Consider the following 21,499-nt stretch of genomic DNA (forward strand, 5'->3'; position numbering starts at 1 on the left):
CACACACACACACACACACACACACACACACACACACACACACACACACACACACACACACACACACACACACACACACACAAACAGCTTAAACACTTCATTTAAGCTGAGATTCCCGCTCTCTTTTTCTCTTCTGCATTGGTTTTACAGCTGGAGTTACAATCGTTGGAGTCAGTGATGGATTCAGGGCTGGGTCCAGTGCTGGATTCAGGGCCAGCAGGTTCAATACATTAGGACTCTCATCACCTGTGGAATCATTGCACAAAAGAAACTGAGGTGAGCATACAGATGGTTTCAACTTGCTGTTGTTGCTGGAAGATGTTTGACCATTTTGTCATTTCCCAGGGCAATGGTTATGGTTACAAACAGGATGTTCAACAAAGGTTGGAAAGTCCATGACAGCTGTACTGTATATAAATCTGTGCATCAGCACATAACTGCTGCTTATTTTACCGGTGTTGTCCTCCTGACTGGTGGGTTCTGGGTCTGGACAGTGGAGAGGTACTCTGGCCAAGGCAGCCAACTCAGCCATAAAGGCTCCTTCTGCTTCCTGATGGATACAACAACACAGAGGCAAAATCTGGGCATTACTATGGATCTACTTCATATTATATTGATAAGATAAATGTTTATTGATCCCTGGGGTGAATTTCATATAGTAGCAACAGGTAAGAGTAAGGAGAGGTGAGGTACAGGTAAGAGTTAAGGCCTGATTCTACTTGCCGCATCCGTGTAGCAGCGAGGGTCAGCAGACAAGAGGACACGGCGTGGTTCTTATTATACTACAATTGGGTGCAACAGTTAATCAAACTGATCTGTTTATTTTAATATAATACGAAATCATCTCTAATTTAATAAAACTGCTGTCTAGCAACACACACCACCTACATCACACTGCCAATCTGACATGTCTAGTCTGGGTCTTTGGGCTCCATTTTCGTCACCGCTAAACCCCTTATCCCTAAACTTCTTTGCCTCTTTTTACTATTTTGCAAAACATTTTTGAATAGTTAAAATGGCCAGTCTACAAGCTCACAACGTGTCAATGTAGATTGGCTAGTTGAACTATTCAAAAATGTTTTTCAAAATAGTAAAAAAATGCAAAGAAGTTTAGGGATAAGGGGTTTAGCGGTGACGAAAATGGAGCCCTAGTGTCAGGGACTTTGTCAGAGTACCAGGATGTACCCAACTGTCTGTGTCCCTGCTTTTGTGCCCATATATGGAGATTTGTTCCAGCCTGAATCACTGTGTTCTGTGAATCTGTTTTGTCACTTTGTAGATTCACGGAACACAGCGATTCAGGCTGGAATCCAGGCTAGAGATTTGTCCCTTTTACGCCCATACTGTATATGGAGATCCGTGATATGCCCAAATCGCCCATACCGGTATATTGGCATGCCCATACATGGGCATATCCGTTGGATGGGCAGTTCTGGACAACCGCTTACTGCCGTGACATGCCATGGACGTGAGCTGGTGATGAAATCTACATAATATGATGCTAGCGGACTCTTGGGGCTACGCGCGCGCGCACACATGCACGCACGCACACACACACACACACACACACACACACACACACACACACACACACACACACACACACACACACACACACACACACACACACACACACACACACACACACACACACACACACACACACACACAGTACTTACTTACCACTAACTGTTCTTTAACTTTGTTCATGGCTTGATCCTGGGTGACCTTTTTTCGCCTCAGCATCTCACACATCACTTCCTGTTCCATCTCATACTGCTCCAACACCCTCCGTTTGTGGACTTCAACCCTTCAGAAAAAAAAGTCTGCTCAGTTAACATATCGTTGCTGATGGAGTGAAACATTTTATCTCCATTTTTCAACTTTTTATGTTTTTCTTTCCGTGTAAAGTAATGCGCTACTACTTCATCAGACTACAGTGTCACACAAAAGTAGCAAGAATAGAAGATCTACAAGCTCATAATGCTCGTTGTGAGCTTGTAATCTGCTAGTAAAATGGTTAAGTCTGTGTGTGGGTCTGAGACATATTGAACCAATGAAAAGTATTAACAAGAGCTTGTGACTAAGTAATAACTACGGTATATTGGATCCCCATTACAACACTGGTTCTTTTTTTCCTTTTGACAAAAAGTTGTCTTTTTGTACATACAAGGTTTCTGCCCGACAGCGATCATGTGTACGGATTTCTGGCAATACAGTTTTGTTGTACCTCTGCTGAAACTCAGTGGACGTGGGCTTTCTGCCCCAGTTAGCCAGTTCTCTGAGCAGGGCTTTGTTGAGCTGATTGTTGCTCTCCTGTCTCTCAATCTCCTCTGGATAATGTCACACATATAGGACAAACATACAGTACCATTTGAAAGAATGTTTGGAATTCTGTCTGCTCCAAATTTTATATTTATGCCTATTGCCCAACATTTGGCAAAAATAACACAATACACTGAATACAGCATTAGATATAGTGGTTACATTTGACATTCAAATGCAAAATAAAAAGGATATGCTTCTAAGCTATATTTATTCCATAAACTACTTTTATCTTGTGTTGTGTTGTGTGTCTAAGGGCTTAAATACCAGAAGTTTGCGCATATGGATGTGCATGCATAGACTTTAATTTGAGCTCAGTTATCCTCTCACCTCTGCTTATATTTGATTGATCCTGTTGTAGTTTTCTGGTAGCGTCCTGTATATTGGAGTAGTAGCTTTGGACTGTTGCACAGAGGGAACCTTTGGTCACATACACACTCTCAGAGGCTACCTCTGTCAGGTGACGCTACAGTGAGGAGTATGCAGAGGAAAAAAATAGTAACTTGTTTTCTAAAATACAAGCAATCATTGGATGTTCATTTATTTGAAGGGAGGCGAGGAAGATCATTATCAAGCAGGAATATCATGGCATGCTGGCAACTGGACTCCTACCTTCCAGCCTTGGTCTTTTTGTGGGACGGTCTGTGACTTAGCGTCCATCAACTGCCAGATGGCATAGCTGAGGGTGTGGCCTAACAGCAACTGGGCATGACTCTGTAATAGCTCTACCCCGGTTTCCAATTCAGACAGAAACTCCTGCTGGAAGCTGTGGTCCACCAATTGGCTCTCTGGGCCCAGGTGTCTCTCTGCTAGACTAGCACTGCTGTCCTGTTGTCGGCACGAGGAAACGTTACAGTATAGTCTACCACGCTTTTGCGGTATAAAAAATAACAGTGACTTTACTGACTTCATTAGAAAACTAACATCCATCCTCTTTTCGTGTCTGATTGTCAGTTATGTCTAGTACATAACTCACAATCACAAAGTAAATGAGTGTTCAGTTGAAAGGCCTGTTATTTAGTAAATGTGCAAATTTTTACCCACCTTGTTCTGAGCTTTTGGACTTGAACTGGGAGTCTGGCTTTTACTGTGATCCTCTAGCAGCAAGGCTCTGAAATCGGCCCGTGAGAGCATCTTCAGCTTGGAAAGCCTCATCTCCTTCAGTACTTGCAGACAGAAGTGCCTGGTCACAAAGTGTCTTTGCACTGCCACGACCATGTGTTCATGTTTCTTCTCTATCAGCATCCCCACTTGGCTGGAAAACACATTACAGTAGGCTATTACTGTCAACCTATAATGCCTTGTAACAAAAAGTCTGAAAAATGTAAGAGGCTTTACACACCATGGCATGGGACACTTATTTGTACAATTTGCTCATACGTCAACACAATTTCTATACCTTATATCCAGTCAATGTAAACGTATCAGCGACGAGACTTCATCAAGCAAAATTGTTGAAATCTATTTTTTTTTTGACAAGGTAATTTTTTGCCACGATATTATTATTAACACATCTAGCCAAAGAAAATGTAATAATTTAAAACTTCCACAGCCATGTAAACAGGGGTGCAGACGTTGGTTAGACAGGCATTAGTCCGACAACAACGTCGCTCCCTACTTGTGCTGCCAGTTACAACTAACCCGCGGCCGGGTTAAAACTCACCCGTGGCTCCCGACATGTGCGTCAGGTTAAAACTAACCCGTGGCGGGATAAAACTAAACTGTGGCGGGTTAAAACGAAACTGTGGCGGGTTAAAACTAACCCGTGGCTCCCGACTTGCGTGGCAGGTTACAACTTACAACTAACCATGGCAGGTTAAAACAAACCTGTGGCTTCCTGTGAGGTTAGGTTTAGGTTTGGGTTTGTTAGGGCTGTCAATCGGATAGTCTTGCAAAGTTCCATGTAAAAATCAGATTAGAGTAAACTATGTGGTATAACTGTTACTGGTACACATTCAACTTGTGTACAAATTATATTACAAAAGAAATAGGCAGTCAGTCCCAGTCATTCCAGACTAGACGAATCTAGCCATCAAAAAATGCATCAATCTAACACTCAGTTAGACTTAGATGTTAGAACTAGCACCATGTGATAAAAGAGGCCTCCCAAACTCACCTGTTGAGTGAGTAGCTCTGCCTGACTACCATGGCTTGGAGGATCTTCATTTGTTGTTCCCCCAGATGTCTAAGGCAAGACAGCACCAGAGCTGTCTCCTCACACCATACCTATCATCATCATACATGGGAGTTTTCCTTATTAATTTTGATATGATGTAAACTACATAACATGAAAGCAAACTATTTTCATAAAAAAGTTTAGAAATGAGATAGCTGGACTTTGAAAATACAATCAGTCTACCTGTCCATCTTGATCCAGGTGAACCCTCATGTCTTCCAGTTGCCGACTGGTTGTGGACTCTGACTGCTGGAGCTGTGAAAGCAGCTCCTCCTCTAGATCCAACCACAGCTTCTCACAGCGCTCCACAGGCAGCTCTGACTGGGCTGGGAGAGCGTTGAGGAACACCTCCTTGCCTAGCTCCCCAAGTTTCTTTGACCAGGACGAGTGGAGCTTCTGGGGACACATAAGTGATACCATAAGAATAACGCTAGACAGGCAAGCACACACAATGCAAACACATGCATACCACACCATTAAAGGTCATCATACCCTCCATAGGTCACAGAGAGCTTCAGCCACTCTGTCATCCTGTTGGAGCTCCAGGTCATTGCTCTGCTGCTGATGTTTCAACATCAGCTCTTGGTAGACCTAGAGGACAGGTTCAGTTCAGTCGTATGTTAATTGCACCATTACAATTAATGTATTGGATACTCTTTAGATTGAATAGTAGAGAGACAGAAAACTGAGGGAATGGGCAACACAGGTTGCCCATTCCACTCTTTGACTCTGTTTTCGAACCCAGGGTGTGGTGATTATGTGATTGACACACTTTCAACCTTTTTCTAAACTGAATTTGTGGCAGGGGGCTAAAATCACAGACCTGAAAAGGACCAAAAATGCACTAATAAACCCTGTTCAATGCTGTGAGATAGAGGGAGAGGTATTTACCTTGAGGAAGTGTTGTGGGTTATTATCGGTTGTTGAACCCAAGACACAACTCTTTTCCTTCACTTGGCTCCTCTGAAGCTTCCTCCTCTTTGACTCTGTCTTCCTGCACTTGTCACTCACCAACTCCTTTGCCTTTCTTATGCACTCTAAGACAAAATAGAGCAAATTTATAGTTGGTAACTAGGTTTTATACACCAATTAACACAATTGCTGGAGCTGAATTCAGGTTAGGGTTATTTCATGCATGACGCATGAGTCATATACACCCCAGCTGTAATCAGATTAATTATGGCTTCCTTCTACACTAGATCTAGTTCATAGTCTTGCATCACTCACTTAAAATGAAATTCAATGACTTGCTTTGGACCCATGATAAGTAATATAAGTTCTGCATCTTATTTGTAATCAGACATAAAGCCAGCCAGTAAGAAGTTACACAGTAGTTTGAATTTTGACGACCCCACCCCCAGTCTTCCCGCCTTGTCTTGCCTGGTGTGCGCAGACTGTCACCACACTAGGACATAACTGATTATGGCCTCGTTCACAAGGCCGCTCTTACTCATAATAAGCTTTTGTTTTAAATATTAATGACGTATGACTGTGTGACTATTACATATTATATGAATTCAATACGGCGCCATGTTATTATTGCCCTGTTTCTACTCTGTGGTACCTCTCTCTTAAGCCCATACCACACCAGTTGCAACAGTTTTAAGGTCAACCACACCAATGCAACTCCTAACAACTGCCATTGGGGATAATGGTTGCAAGTAGTCGCATGTTGGAAGGAGTTGCATGGCGAATCATTGGTGCGGTTTGGGTTTTACACGGCCACTTTTGGTTATTATTGGTTTGGGTTTGTTTTACACTTCACAACACCCGTACACCACGTTTAACACTTACCCATGCACATGCACACACACCCCTAATCTAAAGCCTTGAGCGCAGGTGTCACAAGACATTGCGATGCAAGAGTAGAATAATGGACCAACACACCTCACAATATATCATAATTTGGAATTTTTAAACAATTTGCACCAATATTATATTGTTAACTTATTATTATTATTATTTACAATCATCTTTTGGAAACAGCATTGTCTTATAATTTGTTACAAACCCTTAACAAGCCAAAACGAACTAAAGGTAATGACTTAAGTTTAAATGTCAGTACAGGCATGGTGTTCAGTGCAAACTTGACCTTATTTAGGGAACAAAAGAGGGTTCCTAGAAAACGGTCTATTTTCAGAAAGCAGCTCATTTAAGTTTGAGAACTAGGCTATATACTTCTCACTTGAGACGCTGCCACAGAAGGTGGGAGTGTTCTAGTCCAGTGGTTCTCAAAGTGGGGTTCAGGGACCCTCAGGGTTCCTTGAGGAGGTTCCAAATGGACCTTTACAGGTCTAACTCTGAGAGTGTATACGGAACCAAATGGACCGTTGTGGCTACATTTGCTTCCAGTTGTACACTTTCAGAGTTATGGGGTCCTTGAAGTTACTTGAAACATTTGAGAACCACTGTTCTAGGCGTTACATTTACATCCAAGTTCTGTTCTCTTTGTTACCCTCATTGCACTGCTGAACGGCCCCAGTCAGAGCAGCCTGCAGTTCTGATAGAGTCTTCTCCATGAAGACAAAGGTCAGGTGATCGTCACTTGTCAGCTGCTCCAAGGTCCTGGCTACCAGGGCCTGCCTCAGAGACACTTCCTGTTTTAGTAAGGCAGGCTGGGATTGAAGCAGTCCCATCAACTGCTCCCACCACAGTAATCTCTGCTGGGTCCTCTGAGAGGAGGGAAAAACAGACTTAATTGAAACAAGTGTACAATGGAATCTAAAATAATGCAATAAACGAGGCCACCACATGCCGCTGTGATCTGAATGGTATTTCCCACATTCACTTTTAAGTCTGCTTCTTGTGTGTCACTCAAGTGTTTTTCCATCAATAGAAGAGTATGTGTGAGAGAATGAATGATCTCCTGGGCCTCATCTGTAGGCACAACACTGGTCCTGTCCAGGAGATGTTGGCACAGGGCCTCCACCTGCCTGCTGAATCCTTTGGTCTGTGAAAACACATGTACATCAAACTTTGTTATGGAATGTTTTGGTCTGTGAAACAATGTTTCTAACAATGTTTTGGTCTGTGTGAAATGAAAAACCTTGAAAGTCCCTGCCCTATAAGACATTGTTTAATTTTGGATTTCTTTAATGAAAATGTTTCTCATGTTTGGTACCATTTGAAGGCTCTGCTCTAGAAGATCTTTCTGTGCTCTCTCAATCTCCTCCAAGGTGCAAGGAGCATCTGCCTCCTGGTCCTCATTTCCATCACTACTATTCTGGGCTGTTGACACCTTTTTCTTCAATTCATCCAGTTCCTGGAATGATAACACACGATGAGAATTCATTGAAATTAAATAGCTTAAACGGAAAGCACAATGTTTGGGTTTTGTGATGCTATATCTTGGTTGTATCTAATTTGTGTGCATTTCTGTGCTAAAAGAGTGACTGGCGGCTGTTTACCATCAATGAGGAGAATATTTGGGGATTTTTTATTTGATCAATCATCGAATCTGTTTGTATCTGTGTACTGTATGTTTTGTGTACTGTATGTTTTTTTGGATTTAGTTGTTTATGGGTCCCTCTTGAAAATGAGATGCTGCATCTCAATACATGCGACCTATTGGACTAGATATATCATGAGATGATATATCATGTACTAGATATATCATAACTAGTACACAACCCAAACATCTACCTACCAAACTGTCCTGACATGCACAGCCACCCTGTTATTCAGGTGCACCATGCAGGACAAATAGAATATCAGCATCAACAATAATAAAATCATCCATGATGTAGCAATAAACATAGTGGGAGCAAGTGTAACAGAGTGCAGTGTGTATGTTTTTTTAAATACATTTTCAGCCATTAGATAGTGTATGAAAAAGGTGTGTAGTATTCATTGTACATGTATGTGTACCATACTGTTGTGTGTAATAAAGCCAATGACTAGACAGGTCATGAAATTCAAATAATAGATAAAATAAAGTAATCTATTTGCCTTTTCCTGCATTTGAAGAACATTTGTGGAGAATTCTGCATATTTTTTGTCTTTGGGAAAACGATGACTAAATATTATCTTCATAATTTGGAGGAAGATCTGCAACAGAAAGACAAAAAGAGACCCCAAACATGAAACTCTATGAATTTAGATTAATTGTACATAATTTAATTGACTTGATATCTGTTATGATTATGTAAAAAGTAAATTGCATAGTCTCACCTGACATTTTTCTTCTTGGAGCTGAGAGCAATGCTGTTGAATATCCTGAAGGGCCAAACAGTACAAGCTGATCCTACCTTCAAACCTGGAGAAACAAGACAAGAAAATGCTAAATCATTCTTGGAATGATTTGACTGTATTCTGAAGTCTGATCTTAATGACTTTTTTTAAGACTGTGATTTTAAATATCAGTTACCGGTATGTCTAACTGTAATTTAATTGCTGATTGCAATAAGGCAACCTAAAGGTGTGAATAATTGAGCTGCAGACACACTCAATACAATAATTTTGGCAGCTAGTTGGCAGCTCAACTAGTTATTATAGGTTTGGTTTCTTTATCTTTGTGAGGCGGCATAGCTAACAAACCTATCGTCAATTTTATGAAAGAAGTGTTGATAGATCATATATTGGGAACAAAACTGGATATTGGGCCATCCCAAATTCTCATCTTGGTGGGCGTGGCAGCCATTTTTCAAAATGGCCACTGTTCATCTAATATCCCAGTGACAATATACTCTCAGATAATTAACTAAATAATAATAATAACAACAATAAAGAATACCCAATTTGTGTCAGCGTGTGTGGGTAGTGGGAGACCCTGGTGAAGCTCTGGTTCTGTAGGCTCTTGGGGAGCAGTGAGGAGGAGATAAACTGACTGCTGTCATCATTGTCTTGCTCCTGGCTCAGAGACTCCCCGGTTGAAGAAGAGCAGGACTCATCATTGGGCATAGATGGCAGCTTGGCTTGCTCATGTAGGGAGGGGTTAGATGCTCCATCTGCTAGAGGCTAGAACAAGGGACAAGGCAGGTCATCACATTTGTAAACTTTGACTGGAAACGTTGGTGGAAAAGAGACCATCTATTATTGCAATTGAGAAGAGCACACTTTGTGCGTGCACAACTTTGTGCGCAGTTCGGGTGGCCAAGTAATAGACTGTGATGTATGCGGACTGTGGAGTATGCGGAAGTGCTGTTTACGCCTGTGCTTTGTGGCTGTGATACTTACCTGAACTGACTTTACCTCTGTGTTTTCAACCGCGCATAGCATTGTGACTGTTCGCAGTAAATTTTTCCGTGATGCGATGGACCGATTGCGGTGAGCACTGAAAAAAACACGGTCAGTGTTGTTTGCCTTTGTTCAAAATGTACACTTTGTGTGTGTGTGTGTGTGTGTGTGTGTGTGTGTGTGTCTCACTCGGACACAAAATATTCACGGAGAAACAACAACAACTGCAGGTGCGCAAGCTTCTAGTTACATAGAGACTAGTATCTGTTGTCAATCATATAGTCTGACACTGCATGATCTTTAGTGGTCACTGGGTTCAGGTGTATCTATGGCTGTGAATGCTGGACACTAACACAAGCCCTACAGAAATCCCTGGACGGGTGCAACACCAGAATGTTACGTGTGGTACTTAACATCAACAGGGACGAGCACATCACTAATAAGCGTCTGTACGGGGCATTACCAAGTGTAACAGAGAAGATAGCAGTAAAGCCCAACACACACTGTCTGTGAAGCGGGTGCGCAGCGACGCGGCACAGTATTGCCGCGCGTCATAGCCGCACAGCAACACCCACAGGACGCGGCACGCTACCGCGCGGCTGGCCAGCCACGCCCACGGATTCCCGGATGGAGGCCGCACGGCAACGCCTGGAAAATAGAACAGCGGCGTATCGGAGCGTCAGGCGAGGTGTGAACGCGCGCCAGCGCGCGTCTGACGCCGCCGGTGTGGGATAGGTTCATTGAAAATAACGGAGGTGGCTGTTTTGACGCGCGGCGTTCACAGACGGTGTGTGTTGGGCTTAAGGAGGATGAGACTAGCTGGCCACTGCCACCGACACTAAGAACTCCCGGCCAAAAAGCTTGTACTGTGGGAACCAACACACAGGCATCGATCGAGAGGACGTCCCACACCTACCTACGTGGACATACTAAAGAAAGATGCTGGTGCAGAAAGCACAAATGAGCTGGCCAGATGACTGGAGACGCCGATGGAGGGCTCGTCTGAGGACGACGTAGAGAGAGTATGGATAGTGTCTGTTGTATGGTAAATGGTGCATTTATATAGATTGCACACATTCATACACCGATGGCGGTGGAAACCATGCAAGGCACCAAGCAGCAGGAGCAAGCAGGAACAGCAGCAACATCAGGAGCAATTAGGGGTTCAGTGTCTTGCTCAAGGACACTTCGACACTAACTCCGGGGAGCCCGGGTTTGAACTAGCAACCTTGCGGTTACCATCCGGCCACTCTACCCCTGAGCCACCACCGCCTGTGGTATCACTAATATCGATCTATAGTGGGTTCCTTCATGTGGATCTATTGGGGGTTCAGTTGTATGAATCTATAGTGGGTTCAGTCTTCTTACTCTGTATTTCTGGTTGATGGGGTAAACCACCCTTGCTCTCGATGCAAAAGCAGCCACATCACTGCTCACGGGCAGTTGCTTCTTATTGTCCTGGAAAATTAATAAACAGAATAAAGATTGTGACACATTAACTATAGGCTTCATCGAGACCCCTAAGACCTAATCAATGTATGCAATGATGTACATGTTAATGTACTATATCAACTGGTGTGTGTTAAAAAATGTATAGTTGTTACAATGGAATAGGCTGGATACACTGTTATTTCAAGCTACATTAGATAGGCTACATCTACATTACCACTTTGATTAGGCCAAACTATTCCTTGTGACACTGGAAAGAATAATAGGTCTACTTACTTTAACATTAATGGTGCCACTCTGAACCTCCTTTTTGCTGTTGCTGACACAGTCACTTTGGTTGTTGTCGACTTCTCCATCTTCTGGTTCGAACAATCTCCTCGCATTGTAACCCTATTGCAACAATACAAATCCATATTTATTTTGACCACGGTGTGCTTTTCATAGTACACAAATATGTACAAGGGGGTGGTTACCATTACCAGTAGTTATTTGTGAATGGGTATGGTTTGAACTTACTTGTCTGGTTAACAGCATAGGCTTCAGGCAGAACACATACAGAAGACTAGCAGCCAAGATCCCCGATAGCACTCCACATACAGTAGCCACTGTAAGAAGTCCTGTGAATATACGCAGAGATTCTGTAAAACTGACCAATACATCCGTGGTGCATTCCGTTGTCCACTCCTGCTCTGTCATGATCTCTTGTCATGATCGAACAACTCCGTCAAGCAGCGGGCGGCGTGGAAATAAATGCAACATAGCCTATTTGCATTGTTATCGTTTTGCGAATCTCAAAAAAAAAACATCCAAATTGTAGTCTACGAAAACACTGGAAGATCTGAAAAAGCAGTCAAAGGTGAAGATGAAGAAGATACGTTTGCTGCCAATGTATCGGTGGATGTTTTCTCATGCACATTATGAACTGAAGTCAATGCATTTCCATTAGCCTATATCAAACGATGAAAAAGGTTAAACTAAAGTAACTTTTTGCGGAATCAACAACAGATTCCATGAAGATTGCAGTAGCCAATGGAAGACTCGCGTCACCAGGCTTTCCGCTATCCATAGCGGAAAGCCTGGTTTCTATTTACTGACCAGAGCTCAAATCCGGTGTAGTACTCGCCTACTGTATCCGGTAATTGAAAATACAAATATGCACGCACCGTTTCCATATCCGCCCAGACCGGACCAGCAACCTCCAAAGCGGATAGGGACTTCAGTTTAGTCTACCAAATGGTCCAAATCCCAGTTACGCACATTTTGGAGGAGGAGCTCGTTCCTCTAAAAGTTTAGCAATTAAATGTCTGCAAAAGTTTTTTCCATTACCAGTGGATTTAGTATGTAGTGGTATTGTTCGTTAACAGCAAAGGTCAGATACTTTTAGATGTGATAACAACATAACCAGAAAAAAGCCCTTGTGTTACGATGCCACATCAAGGACAAGTTATTCCAATGTTTTCATCATCGGCGTGGAACAATGGAGCCACTAAGTTAGCGTGCGGCTCTCGTTAACTCCAATCGAATGCTGCAGGAGGTGATCACAGTATGTTCTTTTTTGTTTCATCTGGAATTGGGACATTTATTTCGTCCTTCTTTGTGTCCCCACCGTTGCAACAATGTAACCTACTCGGAGTTGATGGTACGGCGTTCCGCTATTTTGGAGGACAAGGATCAGAAGGCTGAGCATCTCCCTTGTCACCCGAGTTCTCAGGATGTGTCCACCGGCTACACGTCTGCCTCAAACGGTATCTGGGAAAGATGCGAGGTGAGTGAGAGACAAGTCAGACATGCTATAAATAGAGCCTACATTGTGTATAATATGCTGCTAGGGTATAATAACTGGGTTACTGTTTGTCCAGGGAGAAGTGTCCCTGACCCTGTGCCTGGCTGTGCATGTCTACTACAGCTTTTTGATTGATTGATTGAAGAATTTATTAACAGTTTGCAGAATTACAGTACATTTCAAGCACAAACTCAATACAAAGGCTGTTAACTGTGAGTGGACGACCCAATTAAGCATTACACTTGTTTCCAACAGGGTCCACCATGTTCAAATCATCAAAACATTTAGAGACGTACAAATAGACACTTCTATAGACAGAACAGGAATTCATCACAAAAGAATTCATCAAAAAGGAGGTAAAAAGGGAAAAGAAATATATACAGTGAGGGGAAAAAAGGGGGGGGCGGGGGGGGGGGATTCAGATTTTACGGGGGCCAGTTTCGAATTGCAGCCATCCGTAGGTGCCCTTTGAGAGCGGTTTTGAAGGAGTCAAGGGATTCGCATGTCTTAATGACAGTTGGTAGGGCGTTCCACATTTTGGTGGCATAGGAGCGAAAAGAATTTAGTCCCTTGTTTGTGCCGAATCTGGGTTGTACATGGTTCGTTGCACTCCCTCTGGTGTTGTGGGTGTGGACTTCGTTAACATTAAGGAAGTATCTAGACAGGTACATGGGTATCTTGGTGGTGTATCGAATCTTGTGGACCAGACCCATTGCAAGATGCTGTACTCTGTCGTCGACCCTAAGCCATTCCAGCCTGTCGAAGTGGGCAGGGGTGAGGTGGGTTCGGGGGGCTAGATCAAGTAGGAGCCTGACCAGTTTGTTTTGGGAAGTCTGGAGTCTGGTTTTAAGGGCCTTTGAGGTGCTGTGGTACCAGGAGGTGCATGCATAGTCAAAGAAACCCTGTACAAGGGCTCCTGTTAAGGTCTTCAAGGTGTTTTTGTTGACCAGTGAGGAGATCCTGTAGAGGAATCTTGTTCTATGGTTGACTTTTTTGATTACGTTGGTGGCCATTTTATCACCGGAAAGATTAGCCTCCAGGATGGAACCTAGGTAGGTAATTTCATCTTTACGTGTGATAACATTGTCACCCACTCTAACCAAGAAGCCATTTGCCTTGCTGAGATTACTAATAGAGCCTCTCTAGAGCCTCTCTGTCGCGTTCATGTAGGCTACTGCTTTACATCAACACAACATAATATCCTGAAATAATGCAGCATGTGTCCATTTTCACAGGGTTTTTCTGTTGCCCTTTGTACGAAATCATCTGAGCTGAGTTTCCAGAGGATGGATGGTTTGTTTACCTTTTCTTAAAACACAGTCTATTATTGGTCAGCTTGTCTGTTAGACAATCACATGTAAAATTGACTGAGGTAAATAATGTGCAATGATTTGCTAATCATATGCTAGTAGACAATTTAAGCAGATTAAGCAGAAGGAGAATAATATCTCTTAACTGTGTGTGTGTGTGTGTGTGTGTGTGTGTGTGTGTGTGTGTGTGTGTGTGTGTGTGTGTGTGCGCGTGCGTGCGTGCGCCGTGTGGGTGCGTTAAAGTTGCCAGAAGAACTGCAGAGCTGCTGCTACTGTCATTTGTTGCCATTCTCACCCTGATGGAGGGTGAGAATGGCAACAAATCACATAACTTAGCTCCATCATATAACTTCAGACTGCTCCAACAATAATATAATGTAACTTCACAGGAGTAAAGGGAATGTGTGGGCCCATGATGTTCTCCAATGAGGAGAGAGCCATCTTGTCAACAGCTCCTGGCGGCCCATGGGGCCACTCCATTTACAGCTCCTTTACTTACGTGTTATCAGACATCATACACCGAAGACGGAGAAGCACTCTCACCAGGTACAACCCTGGCCGTACTCTGCCTCAGGTATGCTTCTCTGTTTCCTGGTACCTTTAGTTTAGATACTTGTCAAGTTGTCAGTTGTCATAACTTGTGCTCTCAAGTGCACTGAAAATACTAGGGCTGCAACTGTCTCTATTCTTGGGTGAACATCTTGTAGAACGCTATTTTTGCCAAAGAGAGAGGGATAAAGGATGTGACTTGCTGCCTTTAACAGAATTGCTACATGCCTTTTTAAATTAGATGACATTAGATTTGTTGTTTGTAAGGAATGTTTTATGTATTACAATGTCTCACATTTGAATTGTTCTGTAGGTTCAGAGTGTAACAAACCCATCAGCATTTGGAGTCAAATTCTACAAGTGTGCACAGGTACATCAAGTATGATTGTTTGTATTTCTGCCTTAGTATGTGTATTGTATTTCTATTCTCTTGTATAAATGGGAATGGACAAACGATCATCGTACATTTTACAGTATTTTGTCAAGGTTAAGCGTTGAGCTTTGTCAGTAGTCTGTCTATATTCTATGTAATATATGTTGAAATAATATATCCAATTGTCCATTGTAGACATGAAAATCATACTTTGTCATACTCATAAAGTGTTTCTGATTCTGTCCTGAAGTGCTTTTTACGTTTCAATTTCCATGGTACCAGGTGAAGTTTGGTACTGATCCCCCTCAACTAACTTTCTTCCTGCGGGTTCACAACATTGGACCAGTGGGGGGCACCAACCTCACACAGGTGGCCATCCGTGACTCTATCTCTGGCATAGTACCTGTAAAGACTGAAGGCAAGGTGGTGGAAACAGGGTACCAGACCTTTGCCATCGATTTTCTGCCCGGTAGGAAGATGTTTTTATTTGTATGTTTTATTTGCACTTACTGTGCCCATGTTGGGTTTTCAATAAGTAACCATCTGTTGGCCTTTTGTCTTTTTAGCTGGGTCCCAACATGTTGTGAATTATACAGCTCATATCAGGACCAATAAGAATGAAATATTAGACCTTCCAGCATTTCTCACCTTCTCTAATGCCTCTCAGGTACTGTCAGCTGCCATAGTTCAACATTATTGGAATTCTCTCTTCTAATAAGACCCTGACTAATTGTGGAGATGTATTTTCTTGCCCCCTCAGAATGATGTCAGCATGTTCGGTCCTCTAATGGCTAATCTAACCTTGAGGGTGAATTCTACTGACAGGGTAAGTGGTGAGCACTTAGCATATACAGTACATTTACACAGTCCCTTTAATGGAACGATCCACAGAATATGCAGCAGTAGTAGCTTTTGTTGTAAAGTTTAAATGATATTTATCACTTTTACTTCTAGATTTATCCTAACCACGGGGTCCATTTTGCTGGATTTGTTAGCGGGTTCTTTGTGACCTTGACACTGCTCTCTCTGGGATATTTGGCCATGAACATTTTATGTGTCAGAACTAGACTGAACCTTCTACAACAAAGGGTAAGAGACAAATTTTCATTAAATGTCATAAAATGATTCTTGTCATTACTACCTTATAAAATACTTGTTGATAATACATTTATAAAGCAATCAAACTTTTTGGGGGCACGGTGGCACAGTCGGTAGTGCTGTCGCCTCACAGCTAGAAGGTCCTGGGTTCGATTCCCGCTGTGGGCGCTGGGGGCGTGCACTCTCCTCCGTGTCATCAGTGCCCATACCCGAGGCGGGGTTGGCAAAAGGGCTTTTCTGTGTGGAGTTTGCATGTTCTCCCTGTGTCACAAAAACATGCAGTAATCCTGGTCTCTAAACTACCTCCCCCTGGCCAGCCGGGGCGCCTGATGGAGGGCAAAGGAACTGGTCGGAATAACGTGTTCCTTCCACACGCTACGTCCGGCTGGGGAAACTCTCCCCTCTCAGGTGAAAATAAGCAGCTTGGACCATGCATAGAAGGAAGCATGAGGTCAGTCCGCTGCCCCCCCAGGTTGGCAGAGGAAGTGTAGCACCCAGGATTACATCAGATAATTGACACTGGGTGAAAAAATGAGTTGCAAAATCGTTAAAAAAAAGGGGGAAAAAGTCTTTTTTTATTGGTTTCCCTCAGAAGAGGAGGGGAGACTCTGACCCCGAGTATGCAGACTCCAACCTGAGTGAGACAGCCAAGGACGAAGCAGCATTTGAAGACAAGATGGTGGACATCATGGTTCTGGAGGACCCTCAAAACATGTCTCAGGCTCTGGAGAAGTTAGTAGATCAGCACAATGCAGTTAGCTTCAGGTTCTTAGGATACTTAGGTTACTTCTCTTGTTTTTCATCCCTCTCTGTTGCCTTTTAATGAATATTTTGTGTAAAATATAAATGGCTTAATACTAATAGGCATAATTCAATAAAGCATGATAAGTTAGTTATAAAACATCATTATACATTATTTTGAATGCTGCTATACATAAAAAATAAATGTAATGTATCTTTGTGTATCTTATGATCATACAAATTTGATATTTTGAACCAAAAAACACCTCCTTTTCACCTATATTTCTTTTTCCTCTGTCCCTGTTAGTCTTGAGATGTCAAGCTTGCTGCGAGCTACCACCAACCTGGAGGCTACCCGGGTTCAGATCTACAAAGACGTGATGGCTGCCCTGCTGGGAAGTCTCCGCTCCCAGGGCAAGACCAGTGCCCAGGCTCAACAGAGGCTACTCAGTGTGCTTCATGGCCAACTGCTGGGCATGGAGGGCCGTCTGAAAGAGGAGCGGGGGGCCCGCATGGCCGCTCTGGCCGGCCAGTGTAACCTGGAGACGCGGGAAGAAATGGAGGTTGAACACCACAGGGAAGCAGCGGAGAAGGCCAGAGCTGAATTGCTGTGTCAGCATGCAGACCAACAGGTATGGACAAGGGACTAGCGTTGTTCAATGCTTGTTCCCTCTCTCTACTACTCTATTACTTTTTAGCAATGTTTTAGGGATGGCGATGTCAACAGCTGGGTGGGGACCACCACTTTGGGCCCAAACAATGCTGTGCACCTCTACTGATTTTGGTGATCCCATGGGCTTTCTTCTGAATTCTGGCTAATGGAATTATAGACATTAATTCCCTGCCATACTGTACATTTACACATTCTCTATTCTCTTTCAAGTGGAATAATATTGAGTTCAACATTATAATAATGATAATAATCAGCATGCGGGCATTATCCTGTCTAAAGTCTGCAAGTTTGCATTGTTCCTACCAATCTATAAACTTTTTCAGTATGCAAAGAACTACAACATTGTCCTGAACTTGGATGTGGAGAAGGCTTTCACACATCTCCAAACAACAACAATAAAATTGTGTCATGTCAACAATAGAAAATGATCTATTCTAATTTAACAGGAGCTTCTCCAGTGCAGTGTCCTGTTGGAAAGGCTACACAAACTAACCCAGAGCCAGCTCCAGCGGGCCCTGCTGGTCCGACATGAACAGGCCTCCGCCAAGGTCCAGAGGCAGATTGTAGAGTGGCGCCGGGTGGAGCTCCACAAGATCTTCTCTGAAGAGCTGGAGGAGGCCACCAGGATGGGCGAGTTGGACAAGAGCACCACCAAGAGCCTTCAGCATGAATACTTCAGCTGCCAAGTGAGTATGACAAGTTGATTGCACCACCTTACTGATTTTAACCTGAATCCTATTGCTCTATTGTAATTTGTGACAAGGATTGTGATGAAAACTCTGTGGAAAAACTAGTTTTCCCAGAGCATTTCAAAGTGAGCTCTCAAGACAGAGAGCAGATTTGGTCCTTTTAATATCCAGTATTTTTTGGTCAATGCACCAGTTTTGAGTGCAAGGTGGTGACCTTTAAGAATTTTCTCTCATTTGCCCAGGATCAACTGGAAGAGGTACTAGATGTGGTCCTAGCCAATCAGCGTTGCATGCTGGCAGAACGCCATGCCCAGAGAAAGTTTTTGGTCCACAGCCTCCAGAGTCTCAAAGGCCTGATTTCGGACACCTTCTCCAACACCTCCACTAATCTGGACAACTGGTTTAACCACATCAAAAGGTCAGAGCCTGTTTTTTTTTATCACAATAACAGGCAACATTTACGTCTATACTAGGTTGACATGTATGCTTTGTAGATCAATGCTAAGTTATGGATACAGTTAGGTCAGATATCTTCAGTAAGCGTTTAGGCTTGGTTGAGCTTACCCCAGATTGAGTTTATCCCATTTGAGACCATTTCTTGACTTTTCATATAAAAGATCCTTCCTGAAAAGAAAACAAAAAAAATACTTATAGGTGTTCTTGTTATTATATGATGTTTACTATTTAACTCTGTTAATAAAGCACAATCATCAAACGGACAATATTTCACATAATCAATTAGTCTAGTGGGAAGAGGGGGGTATCATGCACCCCCCGGAAATATACTTCTAATCAGTGTTTTCTTATTGGAAAAAATGTGCTGAAAATGATGAGCTATGATAAAAAGTTGTCAAAATGTCCCACCTACCTCAAAACCCCCTTTTTGGTATATGGCTCTGGCGAAATTGTGTAAAGGCAAATATTAATTCACTAAAATTACATAAATAGACATGGAAGTCTGAAATTTGTCATGGAGTATCCTGACACATAGGGGTAAGTAGAAGAATAGGATTTGGGGGGTTGCTACCATTATAGTTTTAAATATGACCTACATTATCCCCAGAAAAACAAAAAAAGATGCTGTCCGCTTGACTAATAACAACAAAGATGGTTATTTTCCAACACATTATGGTGAAGATCACTGCCTCACTTGTATATAGAAAACTTCCCATATCTCTAAGCTTCATTTTGAGCCCAAGATAACCTTTTTATCTTGAAAATGACTCTTTCTGTAGCCAAAACTCTGAACTACCGGTATACCTCAAATCGGTGAAAATTGTATATTCAGTCAGTATCAGCTATACATTTGGAATGAATGAATGAATAACGGAGTTTGAACCGACTCCACATTATGGAATATTTCTTACTTGAATAAGCTATGTTAAAAAGTTGGCAAAGTGTCCAATCTACCATTTTTATGCAAATGAGTGTCACCATTATCAAAACAATCGATGTTTACTATATCTCAGCCAATATTGCACTTAAATGAACAAATAAGGTGTCTATACTTGTATGTTTGTATGTTTTGAGGGTCAAGGATCTCAGTGAAACTATTCTTAAAGTGACCACATGTGCCCGTGGCATGCTGGTGTAAAAATCAGTGCTGCCATTACAATAAAGTCACATTTATACCAAGTAAGAGATACCAATATTGCATATAACTTTACAAATAAGGTATCTAGACAGGTGTTGTGTTTTTATGCTAGCTTTATAATTTAGAATATATATACTGTAGCATAACATCACACACAAATAGTAGGCGGCAGTATACACACTAGAATGGCCTGCACTATGCAGTACAAAATACAAACGGTCACACAATCCTGTAACAGTATTCCATCATATACACACTCAAAGGCAAAAATGTAAGCAACAGTGACCACCCTATACACTAGCCTGCACCATAAAGAACAAAATGCAGTCACATTAATCAGTCTTCTTCGTCTTCTTGTCCATGGTCTCCAATGACAAGGAGATCAAAGGTTGGTAGGACTGGACCGCAGGACCACACTGGATTTAAAAACCCTTCGATTTTCAACCATCCCTGCCCTTCATAGGGTTTTGGTTTTTCCACAATAGCTTCATCAGCTCGCTTGTATAAGGCAACACAGTGGTTCTCTTCAGAGCAGAGTAGCATGGAGGAAGACGAGCCAGGTCAACTTTAGATTTAAGAAGTGAGTTTTTCATTTGCCCCCACCATTGTCTGCAGCAACTTGGCACGGGTGAAGTCCACTGGGGCAGCAGTGGCTCAGGGGTAGAGTGGCCGGATGGTAACCGCAAGGTTGCCATTTCAAACCCTGGCTCCCCCAGAGTTAGTGTCGAAGTGTCCTTGAGCAAGACACTGAACCCCTAATTGCTCCTGATGTGCTGGTTGGTGCCTTGCATGGTTTCCACCGCCATCGGTGTATGAATGTGTTTGAATGGGTGAATGTAATGCACAATCTATGTAAAGCGTCTTGGATAAAGGCGCTATATAAATGCACCATTTACCATTTACCATACTGAAGACTCACAACTCTGTCCATACAGCAGACAGATGAATTGCTGCAACTATACTAATTAAGGATCTGTTCCATATAGACCGATTAAGAAACGGGTCTCATGGTCGCAGGCAACATATTTCCTGTGGACGGAGACGACATAACAGTCGGCTCTTCTACTACATTGAATGGATAGAGAGACCAAATAGAGTGCTGAAACGTTAATAACACTAACTTTACAAAGATGCCCAGAACATCAGGATAAACCTGTGTAGTGTATGGCTGCTTCAACAGTGGTGGCAACGTTCAACTTTGGAGAAGAATACGTTGCCTGCGACCATGAGACCCGTTTCTGAATCGGAGATAGTGTAGCACAAGGCACATTTCAAGGACCCCCATACCACTTACGGGTCCATTTGGTTCCATTTTGTACGTTCAGAATTGCACACCAGTAAGATGTCAACAGCTCAGTGGCCTTGTAGTCAGAGCGTTCGCCCTGAGACTGGGAGGTCGGGGTTCGATCCCCTGGCCGGGTCATACCAAAGACTCAGTCGGTAAGTCGGACATGTCCCTGCTACATACTAGTGTCATGTCCAGGGGGTGTACTTGTACATCAAGCTACCTCATACTACAGAAACAGGAGATAGGCTTCTGCCCTATGGGCCTCATGGCTACACA

General features: G+C 42.8%; 2 protein-coding genes across 5 annotated transcripts in view; one reads left to right on the plus strand and one right to left on the minus strand.

Moving 5' to 3' along the window:
- On the minus strand, positions 1 to 12,875 carry evc (EvC ciliary complex subunit 1). 2 transcript variants are annotated; one of them, XM_079510328.1, is made up of 21 exons: positions 12,753 to 12,875; positions 11,642 to 11,742; positions 11,402 to 11,515; positions 11,045 to 11,134; positions 9,234 to 9,457; positions 8,672 to 8,756; positions 8,450 to 8,548; positions 7,623 to 7,763; positions 7,290 to 7,451; positions 6,957 to 7,173; positions 5,393 to 5,538; positions 4,994 to 5,092; positions 4,685 to 4,897; positions 4,442 to 4,551; positions 3,370 to 3,580; positions 2,938 to 3,153; positions 2,656 to 2,791; positions 2,231 to 2,333; positions 1,684 to 1,810; positions 454 to 550; positions 1 to 246 (listed from the first exon to the last, which is right to left on the minus strand). In XM_079510328.1, the coding sequence occupies exons 2-21, from the start codon at positions 11,657 to 11,659 to the stop codon at positions 98 to 100; spliced, it is 2,757 nt and encodes a 918-aa protein (XP_079366454.1). In that variant the 5' UTR covers positions 11,660 to 11,742; positions 12,753 to 12,875; the 3' UTR covers positions 1 to 97. The 2 variants fall into 2 exon arrangements, with proteins under 2 accessions (XP_079366454.1, XP_079366453.1); XM_079510327.1 differs by lacking the exon at positions 12,753 to 12,875 and having other exon boundaries at positions 11,642 to 12,088.
- The window catches only part of LOC306929698 (limbin-like), a 23,019-nt gene continuing 13,840 nt past the window's right edge, over positions 12,321 to 21,499 (plus strand). The window contains exons 1-12 of one of the 3 annotated variants that reach the window (XM_079510324.1): positions 12,321 to 12,890; positions 14,144 to 14,201; positions 14,608 to 14,792; positions 15,081 to 15,137; positions 15,423 to 15,609; positions 15,707 to 15,807; positions 15,901 to 15,966; positions 16,095 to 16,229; positions 16,831 to 17,003; positions 17,287 to 17,611; positions 18,099 to 18,338; positions 18,584 to 18,759. In XM_079510324.1, coding sequence (XP_079366450.1) covers positions 12,648 to 12,890; positions 14,144 to 14,201; positions 14,608 to 14,792; positions 15,081 to 15,137; positions 15,423 to 15,609; positions 15,707 to 15,807; positions 15,901 to 15,966; positions 16,095 to 16,229; positions 16,831 to 17,003; positions 17,287 to 17,611; positions 18,099 to 18,338; positions 18,584 to 18,759 — 1,946 coding nt within the window. In that variant the 5' untranslated portion in view covers positions 12,321 to 12,647. The remainder of the gene's footprint in view (positions 12,891 to 14,143; positions 14,202 to 14,607; positions 14,793 to 15,080; positions 15,138 to 15,422; positions 15,610 to 15,706; positions 15,808 to 15,900; positions 15,967 to 16,094; positions 16,230 to 16,830; positions 17,004 to 17,286; positions 17,612 to 18,098; positions 18,339 to 18,583; positions 18,760 to 21,499) is intronic. The other 2 variants (XM_079510325.1, XM_079510326.1) reach the window with 2 other exon arrangements.

This window comes from Electrona antarctica (genome assembly GCF_951216825.1).
Source record: "Electrona antarctica genome assembly, chromosome: 9".
Lineage (NCBI taxonomy): Eukaryota > Metazoa > Chordata > Actinopteri > Myctophiformes > Myctophidae > Electrona > Electrona antarctica.

Bases quoted from the DNA above. Each gene is read 5' to 3' on its own strand.
- evc (XM_079510327.1), bottom strand. From the start codon at position 11,821: ATGACAGAGCAGGAGTGGACAACGGAATGCACCACGGATGTATTGGTC. The intron at 5,539-6,956 runs GTAACAAAGAGA...ATTTTGTCTTAG, and splicing joins CGTTCAGCAGTGCAATGAGG to AGTGCATAAGAAAGGCAAAG. The intron at 5,093-5,392 runs GTAAATACCTCT...CCTGTCCTCTAG, and splicing joins ACCCACAACACTTCCTCAAG to GTCTACCAAGAGCTGATGTT.